Source organism: Linepithema humile, chromosome 1 (genome assembly GCF_040581485.1).
Source record: "Linepithema humile isolate Giens D197 chromosome 1, Lhum_UNIL_v1.0, whole genome shotgun sequence".
In the NCBI taxonomy this organism is placed as follows: domain Eukaryota; kingdom Metazoa; phylum Arthropoda; class Insecta; order Hymenoptera; family Formicidae; genus Linepithema; species Linepithema humile.
The window spans coordinates 35603693-35619377 of NC_090128.1; the positions used below are offsets into that span (position 1 = coordinate 35603693).

The following is a 15685-nucleotide window of genomic DNA, read 5'->3' on the forward strand; positions in this document are numbered from 1 at the left end:
ATGAGAGCGCGCCTCCGAAGGGCGGCTCTTTATGCAGTTTGATCGCGACTGATGCATCGCCGCGCTATATAATTCCGTCGCGTGCTGCCACGTCGTATTTTATGCCAATTAAAAGTTGGCAGAAATAAATTATTCGTGTATTTAATATGTACAATATAATGTATGATGGAATATATATAATGTGCTTCGCCACAGTAAATTATATTCGACGATAAGATTACGTTATCATTCCTCTTAGATTACAATCTCATGAAGAAACTTGTTTAGGAAAATGTTACGGATTATTATGTATTTAGAATATTTTATGTAGTAGAATATGCTTAAAATATATAATAAAATTTTGTTGGATAAGAGTTTGGTTAATTTGTTCAGAAAATGAAAAGTGAAATAAAAGTACCTTTGATACTTCGGAAGAAATGTATTTTGTGGAAATGTCGAATCCGGTATACCAATAGATAAGTTTCTTCACTCGAGGCACTGGCATGCGCCGTCGTAAACGGCCGCATCTGCACTAAAATCTGCAATAAAACGCGCACTAAAACCCGCACTAAACGATAACCGCGCCGTGAATGAAAAACGCATAGTTTCTTCGCGAACGTCGTATTATCGTTATATAAAAGAAAGGCACGACGGTGCACAAAGGTTCTTTCTCTCCCAACAACTTCGTTAAAGGATTGCTTGGAAAAGGACCGTCGCTCAGACGCCGTTGTTTCGCGTGTTACGCCAGAACATCTAATTGCGCAAATAATGGCTGAATTGCTGGAACCGATTTACTAGCTGCCGATCGACTGACGGGAGCGAAAAAGGCGATACAGACTAATTGCGCGACGTGCATTCTTGCGACGGACGGCATTGAAAACGGGCAAAAGCACAACGCGCCATTTAAGGCACTCGTCGCGTCCCGCCGCGCCGCGCGCTCTCCTTTCATCGTAAAGAGAGACGCCTCTGCAACCGGCTTAAAGGTATTCGGGTGAATAAACGACGAGAGAGGAGGCGCGTTTAAGACCTCCTCTCCGTCTCCGATTCGATTAAATCCCGAGCAAGGCCGAATAAAAGTACGAAGAGAGAGAGAGAGAGAGAGAGAGAGAGAGGGAGAGCGCACGGGGAGCGCACGTTATCGAGGCTTTCCATAGAAGTCTCCTCTCGCAGTTTCTTCGCGATCGGTTTAAGTCTATTGCGTTGCTGCTCGACGTAGCCCTATAGACAAGTACGACCCGGCAAAACGGCGCTCGATAAAGCTGAAAGCGTGTAAATTATTAGAGAACAGTGCGAGACAGACGCTTTTAGATTTCTCATTTATCCCTTTCGCGCAGATGCCGTCCATATGGCGATTTAATGCAATGCAAAGCCGTCACCAAAGTCAACTTATTGTTTCGAACTTCAATCCTAATCCTTTCACGCTAAAAACAACTGATAAAATTGCGAAAAGAATTTTATGAACAACCTAGCAAGACTTTTGCACGTACCGCGCGCTGGCTTTACGTAACCCTCGACGATCTGCATCTTAACGCGATCGTGATTGATCGTGATGCTTAGCAAAGCCCTTTCAGGTCGCAGTCGAGCGGCTACAATGATCGATACACGCAAATGACGTTCTCATACATATTTATTGTCTGCTAAGTAGAGCGGGAACCGGCGCCCATTTCTTTCGCTCACGTCATTATCGCAATTACTTATAGAGCGCATATGTGTCATTTATATTCCCGCGGGATCTCGAATCCGTAAACACGCGGCGCACGTTCTCGCACCCTCACGATACGACATCGAATTCCGCCTAAATTACACCAATCTTGCGCCGGTCGCGTGTGCAACGCGGATAGACGAGTTCGCTCGGTGCAGCTGCGAATTCTCATAAATATTTATTGCGCGTCAAAATAATATGCAAATACAGACGCGGGCTCGTTTCCGCGGGCGCGCGCTTCGTATACGTGTATACGAGATGTCGGTTTCACGATTGCCTGACGTACAGATTGGGACCGAACATCGGAATCTACGATTGCGAGCACAGCCAGCCGCTGCGTTTATCGAAACAGCAGGTTACGCGAAATTGAAACTGGTATGCGTCAACGCTCGGATGGAAATGTCGCCGGCTACAAACATCCGGGGTGCAACAGTATGCCGAATTACCCGCGGCAAAGCGCCCTATGAAATTCTGAGATCATGTTTATTTACCGAGATCGGCGTGTGAATATTAATATTTGTCTGCAGATTTTTATTGTAATTTCAATAAAAAAAAATTTGTGCACCTTTTTCAGGAGACTGTGCGATATCAATTTGATGGCTGTCGAGCGAGACAGGCTATCAAAAATTTACAGCGAATTGCAATGGCTTGCAAGATTTATTTCCCGCGACTTTGGAAACAAGCGTGGCAACAAGCCCTTTGTGTATTCTGCTATCGGATTTCGAATAACTTATGAATGGACTTCCGAATAAGCCGTGTTTATAGAATCAAGTGAGGCAATTGAGTTGTCTTGTCGATAAATAAAATAATGTATAATGAGATTAACAGCTGTTACTATATTCTTAACTTTAACATTATTATTAACTTTATCTTAAAAACTCGTTATGTGATTGCATGTACTGATAATCTCAATTACACCACTTGACCATACATTTATTTCGCTTTGCATTTCGCAATTAGTCGACAGACGGTGATTCTGCCACAGACTCAATATTTGTCACATTTGATCGCAAAAAATTGAAATCGTTTAAGAATGTAATCGTAACCGGCAACAATCTATCCGAACAGTAACGAGACGCTCTACGAAGAAATGTAAAAGAAAATAAAGAAGAGAGACATGAACTTGGAGGAAGAACTTGCCGGTGAGCATTCCTCCGTTTTGAACTCCGCCGTAGGTCGACTCATCCGGAGCAGAAATGTTCCCACGCTTCGCTCGCGAATGCGCTTCGAACTGCGGGGCGCGCTCCGTCCAATCACGCTTCCACTTCCGCTCGTTCGTCGCTCAGTAGTTATTCGTGGCAGACACGCTGCGGCAATGCGGCCGCGATTTACAGTCACAACACTTTCACCGACTATTATTCCACGCAGGTCGATCTCGCTTAATTAGCACAGAATGAACGGTCCAATTGTCATTTCATTCGCAAGTGGAACGATCGTCTTGTTGTTCATATAATTTCTCTACGTAGATATTAACAATTAATAATTTATTTCCTTTGTATTATTGCATAGATATTTGTCGGTTCGAAATTTATATTCACATTCGCGACAAAGAATTATCATTTCGCAAGAACGTTATTATGGCAATCGAGATGTTTAGAATAAATCTTTCCCGTTATTCTTTGTTTGCGAAAAAAAGAGAAATTGAGATCATGTGAAGCCAGACAGAGAGAAGACTTTGTTCCTTTGGTGCGGAGGCTAGCAATTCTAGTAATAATGCGTTGGATTGCGGCCAGGCAAATTTGCGATGAAAGATATAGGTTCTAGTCGAAAGTTCGACTGTCGAAAGTCAATTACTCGCAAAAACCGAGTTCGTTAATCCGAAGTAAAGATGAGCCAAGTTCGCTCGATCTTTCGTTTAATGTCGCTCGCTTGTCCGGGCTTTGCCTCAATCAAGTCTTAAGAATGCAGTAATGCGCTGAAAGAAAGTTCGCCCGTAATCCTCTGTAACTGGAAAACTTGACGGAACGATTGCGGAGCGTTTGTACAAAGTTGGAGATTTATTGCCGCACTAATACTTTTACGAATGTATCTCTGTCTTACAATGAAATAATCCTCGAATTATGTTCCATAAGATCTGTAGCCAGATTGCGCTTGAAATTAATCTCAATTTATTATTAACTTTCTGAATGGGTTGGAATAAGCGCGACAAACTGCTCGATAGCACACGAGCTGCACTTCGAATCGCGCCAATTTTACGCACCAAATCAAATCGAGTGGGAACAAAGATATCCGTGCTATACATACACACGACTCCGACCCGCTAATATTATTTGCTGACATCCGCTCGGTTCGTTCTTGATTATTCGCTCGAACGGAACCGGCGATGCGGGAACGCGATTTAGTATCTCGGCTTGTTACCGCGATCCTTTCAGGTGAAAATGGGCGTGGAATAAACTGGGAAATACATATTGTAATACATTTATCGGAAAAATATGCTTACAGCGTTGGTAAAATTGCGCTCAAAACTCAAGAATGTACAGTAAAAGAAATCGTCATAACTGAATTTTACGTTGTCAAAAGTGTCGTTCAAGAATGTTTCTTATCAAACATTATCTTATCTTGTAAAAAACTCGAAATGTTTAATAATTTATCATTAAATTTTCATAAAAGAAATATAACTAATAAAATAAAAATTTGATATAAACTAATATTTAAATTATATGGAAATTCTCCATTAATTTCCTTGCCAATAATTATGCATGGCGCTTCGAGGACGTTTGCAGCTGCATCTCGCATATATCGATTTGGTTTTGCTCAGTTCTGCGCACAGCGGGCGTCATGTGATTACAATATGACGGATGCATCCTGTCTCGAGTTTTCTCTCACGAAAAGAAGATAGAAGTACACGGGTACGATGAAACGGCCAGATGTCGATATTGGAAACGCTCGCGAATGAGCAATAAAACATAAAATGACGACGGTTAAAAAGAAACCTCGCTCGAGTCCTTGCAAAGGTAGAACCGGCGAGGATGTGGATTGACTGAGGTAAACGAAATCTTTCCTCGTGGATTCGACTCGGAAGTGCACCGAGAAAGTAAGACGACCACCAGAAAGAAATAAAAAAAAAGAAAAAACCTACGAGTAATATTATTTTTGGATCGCAGAGGAAAGAGAGAGCAATAATTCAGTCTTTTTTTTTTCAACGTCCTCGAACTTGGATAGAATGTCGGGAGCTACGTGATCTATTCGCTTTCGCGTTTATTCGTACAGTACTGAAATATGTATGACACCGCCACAGACATGAAGTCACGTGCTGCGCTTGAATTTATTGGACGCTGCAACGCTACGTGGAAGTAAATTCCAAAAAAAGAGAGAATTACAGATCTTCAAAAAGAGTGTTCATCATAAACTGTATATTCCATATGTTCGTACACATCGTGCTCGTAAGTCGCTATGGAGAAAGCAAATTTACAAATCCAAGAAATAGCGCGTTATCCATTGAATTCTCGTGGAGATAACCACTCCGAATAAAAAATACTAAAAAGAAAAGAAAACACAAATCCCTAGAAAAAAGATAATTGTGGACCGCGGACCGTTGTATTTGGAGAATAGTCGCGGGCGAGCCAACGAAGTAGCACAAATTTATGTCGCCGTTGCGAAAAAGCTAACATTGCAGCGCTGGCCGAATATTTTGTAGTCCGAAATAAAAGTTTATTTAATTTTGATTTTAATTCACTACTGCGTAAAGTGAGTTTCTTCCGCGTTCTGACAATTTTTACGAGAAAGAAAATATGGTTTCACAAAATAAATTTCCATTATCTACCATTTTGTCTCTGATCGCTAATATGATTACAAATCTGGCAATAGAAACTAAATAGAGAGAAAAGGAAATCTCTCGAAAATAATAAATAAATAAAATAAATTCAAAATGTGTCTGTATTACAGCTCATTGTCAGTCTATCTTTTGCCAATTCTAGCTGTCTCTATGGCGAGAGGAAGAAATTCTGTAGTTGGATGCAGTCTGCGGAACTATATGTAGAATGTAACACCGACGGAGCGGAGCATCCGGGCTAAATCTGCTTGTTCAGCCACATTACCGATGCAACGAGACGACGGGCGCAGCGACGTTACGCCGCTGCACCGGCGAAATGCAACGCGCAGAGGTAGCAGCGGTGGGACAACGCAATACAGCGCTATACAGCGATGCATTAGGCAGTATACAACGTTGCGTTTCGCACAGATCGTTGTCTCGAGGAATGCGAATTTAGGTGAGAGACGGCGCGAAAGGAGAAACGCATTACTACTGCATCCGCATAATGCGTACAGTTTCTCACATAGCTCTCACATCACGTCTCTCGGCTGTGCGTCACATGATCAATAAATTCATGATTCATAAATTCATAAGATTTGTAACATTTATAAAGCAGCGTGGCAAAAGCGGTGCATTAAAATTCGCCCCGTTAATGAAAAATAATATCAATTATCGAATCTAGATGTTTGTAGAAAAATTGAAACACGAAACAGTAAAATTTCCTGAAAATTATTATTACGCGATCTCTTTACCGTAAAACGTTATAAAAATCGTACAGATGTTCCTTGATAATATCGAATTTAATTATTGGAAATTTTTACATGCACGTTCAAAAAGAGATACGAAAGTCGCAGATAAAAATATTTTACTTGACTATAAATTAAATCTTTTCACAGAGAGAAATAATTATTTCACGGTGCATTTTTAAGTTCCGATGAAATTGATTACATCCTATTTTCTTTCATCAATCAGCACCCTTGTCATTTAATTTCTTTAGATGTAATATCAGCGCATCGCGGCTGCGTTTAACTTAAATACAGCGCACAGACACGACGGCCTGACGATTACCGCGCATTACTGTTGCACCGGCAAACGCACCTGCGGCAATGATGTTTTTAATCCCGTCGGTCCGTTCGCCGCTCTTTAAATTTGTTACTCCGCGGGTATTTTTCTCGCTCGATCGTTACTGCAGAATCGCACTGCGTCGCTTTTTAATTCTCTCTCCATTATAAATCCTCTTTGAAACGCATTATATAGAAATATGTTACCGCACAGTCTGCCGCATTTTTATAACGACGCGAACATCTTTAATGCACCGTTTGCAGCACGTTCAAGATTTAAATCATGATTAATATTTTAAATCTCGAAAATAGTCAGAAACTACACTATTCTTTTGCAATTGCAATCTACAAAAAAAAATTAGTAAATACAAAAGAAATAATATTAAAATCAGGAGTATAAATCAGGGGAAATAAATTAGGAACACAATGTTACTATTTCTGTCGCGTTTCGAACAAGCCGTAAATATCGCTCGCGACTATCTTTGTAAATATTTTATCTCGTCAATCCCTACCAATAATCGATATATAAAGTAGCAGGCTATAGCATTTTTCTCGATGTGTAAATAAATTGTAAAGTTTCGCAACGATATACTCGCTCAATGCCGGCGCGTCATTTATCACGGTCGACCGCTGGCTGCACTTTTACATTTGCCACATTGAAACGCAACGACAGATATCGAGGCGTCGCGGTTTTCAGGTTTTTCAATCTCGCAGTAACTCGATTCCGCGCGACGCACAAACTGCACCAACACCGGATTTACCGTTGCTTCCACTTTAGCACTATACACTTCTAGAACTTCAAGCGTCGCGCCGAGATACGCGCTTCCCGTCACTCGCTTGCTCCGCTTTTAGCACTCTCCGCTGCGGAATCTCCAGCAAAACTGTCGCTGGCTGGAGAGAGGAGCAGACGGAGGCTGTCGCGTTTCATTGCCAGGCGTTGCGTGCGTTATTGTAGTGAAATCTCTTCGGAGTCCACCTCTACTCGGCGTAGCAGCGGAGTAAAAGGCAAACGCCGAAGACGGTAGAGGAGCCTCGTTTCGCCGGGAAAGCGACTCCGAAAGACGTCGATTCGACGCGTCGAAAGCTACCACGCGTATACCGGTTTCTCCGAACCAAGTCGACGATACATCTTCCCCTAAATGGAAACTAACGCAAGAAGGTCGTGGCGGATGCGAGTCGATGCGATGAAGAAGCGGTTCCCGCAGCCCGGTCGTGACACCGGTTCACAACCGACTGAGGATGCGAGAACAGGCAGGCCGCACGGACGACGCTTGTCGACCTGCGAGCAGCAACGGGCCCTTCACGGGGACCCGTGGTGGGGCAAGACCCCCTCGTTTCAGGGGCCCTCGAGGTAGCGCACCCGGCGGTTCGATCGCAGGGCTCGACCGAGCGTCTGCTGTCTGAACAGGAAGAACAACTTCTGCCCACGAGGCCATCATTGTTTGCCGTTATTATTATTACTATTACACACTCCGCCGCGTTTTGGTCGGCCGCGTGCGACGACAAGAAATTGTCGGGATGGCTCATCTGTCGCTTTATTTTCACGTGGCGTCTGATATTTGCGCGAAAGGCAGTATCGCTTGACGAGAGAAAGATGGCATAAGGATCGGTAATGAGAGCATCAACAGTAATCAATCTCTCGCACGCTTGCTGCAGCTACAGCAGTGCCAATTTCTTCATTCAATACAAATGTAACTTTAATTTTCCGAACTCTCTCTATTTCGTTGTAATATATAGTTCATAAACTTTCTAAATTATTAATTACATATTTACGCATATTTATAGTATATAAATAATTGTTTTTAATAGCAAAATGTAAAGAAATTCTGTAAATTTAAAAAATATATCTCTCGACAGGAATAAAAGTCAAAATGTTTTTTGTCAAGGAATTTATGTTCCTTGTTAATTGCGTTCGTCCTTTTGCGCTAGGCAGCGCTCGTTATTTTGCAAAATTTAACGGTACGCATCATACAACAGTTTCAGGAAACGGTGAAATTTACGTGGAAAACTTGCGAAAGTTTCGGAAAATAATCGCGGAAAGCTTTCAGAAGCGAGGGCCAAAAGAATTTCTACTATACGGCACAATGATAAATTCTAATAAAATGGTGATGTCTTTCACCCTTTTTAGGCGCAGATGTTCGGTATTAAAGCGACCTGGCCTGGCCTGAATCGGAAAAGTAGCATCGCCGCGCAACGCAAAACACCTGAGCCGACTGGTGCACAATATCCTGACTGCGAACAATGCGTTACCGCTGGCAATGTACGCATTCCAACCGGAACACACGGTACATCAGAAGCTTTTATTGCCGGGATTGTACGCCAAATTTGCGTACACACGCGGCATCAATATTTAACATTGATGGGTTATTTTTCTTAACAAAAGGGGCATCGTGACTGAAATGAAACTGTAAACCCATATTGCTATTTGCAAATTAATTTAGGATCAAGCGCACGATTAAAAGTATTTATTTGGCGTACAAATAAATAAACGACGGGGCAGGCGTCGATGCAAAATTTAATTGATATGCGATCGAGATGTGTGCGTGATATATTTATTTTAATTAAAATCATATGCGAGACAGGTGCAGACCTTTTTCCGAATGAAGGTATTTACAAACGGCGTAAAAACAGGTGAATCCGAGAAATACCGATAATAACAGTACACTCAAAAAAATGATCTTGCAATAATAGCTAAAATTTTCTAGGTGTAAAAAATTAACTAAAACAGATAAATGATTAGCAACTGTTGTGATATTGCATATGTAATTACTTAATCAGTTTAGATGACAGAAACAGAATATATATCTGTATTGTTTGTGAACTTTAAAAAGAAAGTTTCTCTAAAGCGCCTATCTATATAAGATCAATCACGTGTTAGATCATGCAATAAATAACATTTAGCAATGGTACCTAAATTTTTCAGAAGCTATTGCTAGAACATTACTGCTATAAATTCTATATGTGACAAACAATGTTTTCACAGATACGAAAAATAGCGATACATTCTTGTTGCAATATCTAGAAATCTAGCAACATCAGCGAAATATTTTTTTGAGTGTACTATTAAAGCAAAATTATTATTCTCTTATTATATCTTGTCAAAAAGCTGAGATTAGCTGCAATTTGAAACGCAAAGAGTGATAAAAGTATCTTCACAGACATAATTTTTCTCTCTAATTTCCAAAACGTTTTTTACGACGCACGGAGATTTGTGTGCCGTCGCATACTAATGAGTCGTAGCATAATCACGAACGCGATATTTTTTGCGTGCGGTTTTCCGAATAAATATACACGCGGTAAAGAAAACGAGAAGAATGTTGTGCAAATAAATATATACAGCATCAAATTTATCAAACCAAATGATATTTATCGAGAATCTACATTTATGCTCGAAATTATAAAGCTGCAAATATTACAAACATGAAATAAAATTTCTGTCACAAAAAGAATTACGTATTTTCATATATTAATTGCTAAGCATAAGTAATATATAATAAAATAAATATAAAAATGTTTCTATTGAAAAATATTGTAATGGATATTCATATTAATATTTAAAAAGTTGCTAAATGGTCGGTAAATTAATTTAAAAAGTAAAAAAGAATTAAATTAAAAAGATTCCTAAATTCGTCTCATTACATTTTATAATTGTAAAAGCGTTGGTAAATAAGTTATTTTAATTATAAAAGACATTTGCTACAAGCAAGGGTTAAAAAATAGTGGACGCGTTAAGATTCTTATTACGATAATTTGCCAGCGCGCAATTAGAGAAAAATCTGCGGACGTTTTTGCGTCAAGCTGATTTATATCACGCACGGGATATCCGGGAAGCGGTGATTTCATAATCATCCCTTCATCCGTATATTTTAAGCGGAACGACACTATCAAAGCGCTCGCGCGATTCCTTGGGTGACGAAGGAGCCTCGAATGTACCGATAAGAAAACTTACAAACTGCATATAAAAAACTCGCGTGTAAATCGGCGTTATTAAATAAACGACTGCTTGGGAAAAAAATGAAATAAATTACGCCGCTCCATGAGAAAAGCGGCAATAAATAAAAGATGCGATAAATTTGCGTATTTTGTTGCCTATCGAAATCTTTTTTCGGTCAAAAATGCATCGCGCACCAAGTGATGAAGAATTGTGTACTATTGTGATCAACTAGAAAGGATGCAAAAATGTTTCATGGCATCGTAATTCGTTATCGATAAAAGGACTTTTGTCCGAAATCGAATTTCCATTGGCGTCCTGCCACGTTTATGATATAACAACAAGTTTTCTCCAAAAACGAAACTGTTATACGTGACTATTAAATTAATTCCGAGTGATAAAGAATGAAAAAGGAAACATAGTGCAATACTAAAATATAAATTTAGCACACTACTCATATATCAGGAACAATTGATTTATTCAGCTATTTGATATTAATGCTGTAAATTATATTAAGAAAAATTTTTTATCTCCAAACAAGGACAGGAGCAGAACAGTTTAATTCCACATTATCTTAAGTAAATCTTAAACGACAAATATTAATACTTAAACGATATCGTAAAGTACACTCGGTACTGTGCGAGGAACTCGTAATCACATATAACACATATTTAACACAAAGTGTAGTATCTAGAAGCGGTTTACGTAAACTAGTGCTCACCACCATGGATACGTGATACTTTCCTTCACGCTCTATTCGCCTGATCTTCCATTACTGGTAAGTATCCAATCTGTTTGCAGCTTGTAACAAACCGTGCTAACACGAATTTTCACCCGTAAAGTAAAAAGGAAAGAAGAAAGAAAAAAAAGCTTGTTAGAAAATAGATGACGATACTTTTTCATCGCTATTTTTACAAAACTTAGATCCAGGGATTCAACTATTATTAATAATAAATTACAACGTAAAATAGCTAAATTAATTAATTTTTATAGATACATGAATAGCATGCAAAGCATTGCGTATTTTATTACTAATTTAAAAAGATAATTTGTTCAAATGTTTATTCAATGATTAGGATATTTAAAAAAAAACACGACCCTAAAAAGATTGAGACAGAACAAAAGGTCTTTTCAGTGCAGTCTTACTTCCACTTACTCGTCATTGATCACTTCGGGTAATCCACAAAATGCAAATCGCTCGATTTGCCCGACAATTGAGAGTCGTTATTGAAAATGTCGCGCGTAATTTGCTTCGTGTTATCGCGCGCGTTAATTCGCAAGCTCGTCGAGGTCGCCGGTCGATTCACCCCTATCTCGCGCTCTTATCTCGAGTGGAAAAGTTGTAAGCGCACTGCCAAAACTTTCGGGCCTTTCGAGTCGATGCTTTTCCAATAAGCTCGCGAAAATTCTATTCGTGCGAGAAAACGGCTGAAGACTCTGGACCAAAGGAACGAGGACAAGACTAGACAGGCAGGAAGGAGGAACGGCGATGCGACTCGCGCTGAATAATGCAGCGCGCGTACATCCTCGGACTACGGCGTGTCTTCGGACTTTCGACACTCTGAATCGGCCTTCGTAAATTCTTTATCCCTCGCCTATTTCATCCCTCGTTCTTGGACGAAATACGCGACGAAAATGGAAACAGGCCGCGGAGTTAATGAAATTTTTCATGAATCGCCTCTCATCGTGCGCTCGTCGTGACCTAAACTTGTCGCGAAAAATTTTCTAATTAAAAGTTGCACTTGGCTCCCAAAAAAAAAGTACAACTTAAGCAAACTATAATTTTTTGTAATTCTCTTTTTTATAAAAAAGTAATATTTAATTCATTTATATACTTCTTATAATATTATATTAGTAAAAAATAGATAAATATTTTAAACAATGACTAAAGTGACTAAAATTAGTCGATATTTTTGAAGTAAAAAGATAAACGTTTAACAATTAAATCTATAAAATTTTGTTTCCTTTTCTCTCGTTATCTCATAGATATAAATATTATGTAACAATCTAAGACCAGAATATTGGAGAAAAAAGGAAAATGACATTTAACAAATATTGGCGTTTTAAATATTTTTTAGTCAAATGTCTATTAAAAATCAATTAATCAACCGTTAAATTAGTCAAATTACATAATTTACGACATTAATTATATATAAATTTTTATGTATCTTCCTGTATTAAATATTCCTTCGATAAATTTTCCAATTTCTCTCATGTTCGCTCGCATAATGCTAACCCGGTCAAACGCAAGAGTTGCAATTAACCGATTCCGGCTGAAATTACCAGTATTTTTGCCAGCTTTTTCAAAGACGTGACTAGAACGTCAAGACGGGCATTTCGCCGTTGCACTCGTCATTCATCTCGTTCACGTTCTTACTCTTATCAGGATTCCGGCTGGTAAAGTTTACGAGATGCATTTAGCAGCACGATAAATATCAATATACTAGCGGCATACGACGTGGGGCGCGATGTGTCTATGGAGCTTTTAAGTGCCCCAATATTTATGTAGCTACAAATTATCCGAGGTCCCTTTTACGTTCCCTTTCATTTATAAATCGAAATGCGGTGTTCAACCGTCAAGCAGTAATTCTAAGGGATCGTTCGATCGTTTTATGCGGCGACCATAGTTAGCATGGAGAAATGTCATTGGATATGATTTTGTGGTTAAAGTGTTAAAGAAAGAAGTTAAACTATCTTTTAAAATAAATTAAATATGTAAAAATTATAAATAATACTAAAAAAATTAATTCAGTAACAATATAAATATATTAATTGAATCTAGGAAATTATGTGAATGTAATAGTCTTACGTTAAAGATCTTCAAACAAGAGTAAAATAAAAAATATATAAATATAAGATCCCAATTAATTTAATAAGACAATCGATCCTTGCTAATTCGCGACAATTACGTGTTGCATAATTGTTCAATTAATACAGGCGGGTGCACTAATAGTGCGATAGAATATTGATATTGTACACCTGCAGAACTCCTTCAAAGCTACAGTTCATCTCTCACTGATACATGCATGCAATAACTAATCCTCTTGAACGTACTAAGTGCTAAATACGCTCTCATCGACATAATGCTATTTGGCTTCATCATAAAGTCGACCGGAACAAGCTCTGTTACATAAACATTACATGAACATCGAGATAAGTACGTACATAACATAGTAATATATTTAAAGAGATATAATTCATTAAAATACTATGAAAAATAACTTGAAAATTTAAAAAATAAAATTTAACAAATCAGATTCATTATTCATCAGATTTATAAAACAAAATAAAACGTATTCTGTCTATTTATGTCGAATTCGCGCGGATCGTGTCTCGAGATATTTATCCAAAAAAAAATTTTTCTCCTTGCCAACTGGCCGAAACTACTGTGCAACATCGCCTGACGTCGTTCTCTTGTTAAAAACGCAGCGATTTCCAGATGGGATCGTTAGGACACGTCGACATAGAGTGGGCAACCTGGACCCTTCGCGGCAGATGCCGTAAGAAGGTCTCGAGATGCAGCTGTCGCCTCGCGAGAAACACACTCAGGCTGGAACTCACACAGGCTGCTCTTTCTGTGTGTGCACAACTGAAGGCTCATGCCTATGTATGCGCGAACATAGAACACATATTGCTACGGGAATATTGCTGGCATGACGAGAGCCTCGACACCTATGAATACATTGGTCTGTTTAACGGAGCTCGATGCTCTATGTATCGCTCTATGTACCGAACCATGTGACACCTCTTCAGCAAATGGTTAAACGATAGAGATGTTGAAATCTCATTCGTATATCCAACAAATTCTACAAGCTTTATTATATTTCGCGTATATTTTATCTCGATATTTTATTATAAAACCAGTACCATTTTTATCAAACAAAGAATATCGGAAATTTACCAAGTTTATTAATAAAAAAATTAAAAAATTATATAGTTCTATAAGTTATTGCTATTATATATCATAAAATCAGTTATTAGCTTGACATTGATTCCAGTCTGTAAAGCAAACTACAGCCATCGATTTTTCTATATCGAGGTTTGTCGATGGATATAAGTAGTCGGCAGAAAATTGCTTAAATAACTTTATATGAGCATTATCATGAATGAATTTTATTGGAAAAACTCGACGGCGTACGTTGTCACAAATATTTACAATATTTTATATTGTTTATAGCGATAACTAAAAGCAAATGAATGTCAACGTCGGTTTTAGAAAATATTCAGCGGAACAATATTGGTTTACACCGCAATTCTATGGCACACGTCACTTAACTTGACGTAAACCATTCAAATATGAAACAAGAAGTTCCATAAAAAATTTTTTCACCAACAACTTGCTGTTAAAATATCAAATTTTGATTAATAAAATGCTCTTTTGCTGGATAAATCTGGTATTGCGACCGAATATTGCAATTATTTTTCAGCAAGCAATTATAAAATATTGCAATCTATATTATACTAAACTGTTATAAACTATTATAGTAGTTATGTCATTTTGTTTTAAAAAATTACCGCAGAACTATTAAAGCTATTATAAACTAAAACATTAAATTAAACGACATTTTACGGGCATTTTGCGAAAGAGAAAATAGATTCTCACTAAAATCGGGCAACGCATAGTGTCGACGTATATTCGATAATAGCGCTTTCCATCGAAACACAGAGTGCTGATGTAATACGAGCGCGGGCGAGAAAAAGCACGGCTGTTAAAAAAGAACAGGTGAGGTACAAAGAATTTTTGCTACAGAGTTCGGAGTGGCGTTACGTGTCGTTAGTTTTCATTGTGCTCTTTGTCTTTTTCTCTCCTTGAGATTAACGACGCCAATAAATCCGGGTTCACGATGGCAAATTGATTAATATCGATACAATAGTCAAAATCCCAAAGAGAAGAATAGAAGAAAGAGAGGAAGAAAATTGGACGAGAAGGAAAACTCGTGTTTCCGATGGGAGGGAGAGAAATAGTTATTTATGAAGTCGAAAGAAACCTTAAATCTTCGAAGCTCCAGGTGAACCTCCGATACAAGCCACCACCTGCCGCCCACGGGGCATCCCGGGCAGCCCCCCCTTCAGCGGACGAGCCACGTGGGTCCCTTCGCGAAGGCGGCTGAAAAACTATCCCGAACCCTCGCGTCGCATTCAAGTCTTCGAACACCTGCGCGCGCTAAAAATTGCCGATTAATAATGCGGTAAATTCTGGTCAAATTGATAATATTTAAATTATTGCACATTAATCCTTTGTATATAATATAAACTTCGTA

The 15685-nt window shown here is 38.8% G+C and overlaps 1 protein-coding gene across 10 annotated transcripts in view; it reads right to left on the bottom strand.

Moving 5' to 3' along the window:
* The window catches only part of Liprin-gamma (liprin protein kazrin), a 131613-nt gene that overhangs the window by 75534 nt on the left and 40394 nt on the right, over nt 1–15685 (bottom strand). For 4 of the 10 annotated variants that reach the window (XM_067354975.1, XM_067354995.1, XM_067354994.1 and 1 more), the window contains exons 1-2: nt 7006–7713; nt 398–3139 (exon numbers count right to left, since the gene is read on the bottom strand). The exons of 4 other annotated variants lie outside the window; for them this stretch is intronic. In XM_067354975.1, the coding sequence (XP_067211076.1) occupies nt 398–506 (109 nt within the window). In that variant the 5' untranslated portion in view covers nt 507–3139; nt 7006–7713. Of the gene's footprint in view, nt 1–397; nt 3140–7005; nt 7714–15685 lie in introns of those variants that run through there. 2 more of the 10 variants (XM_067354977.1, XM_067354965.1) reach the window with 1 other exon arrangement.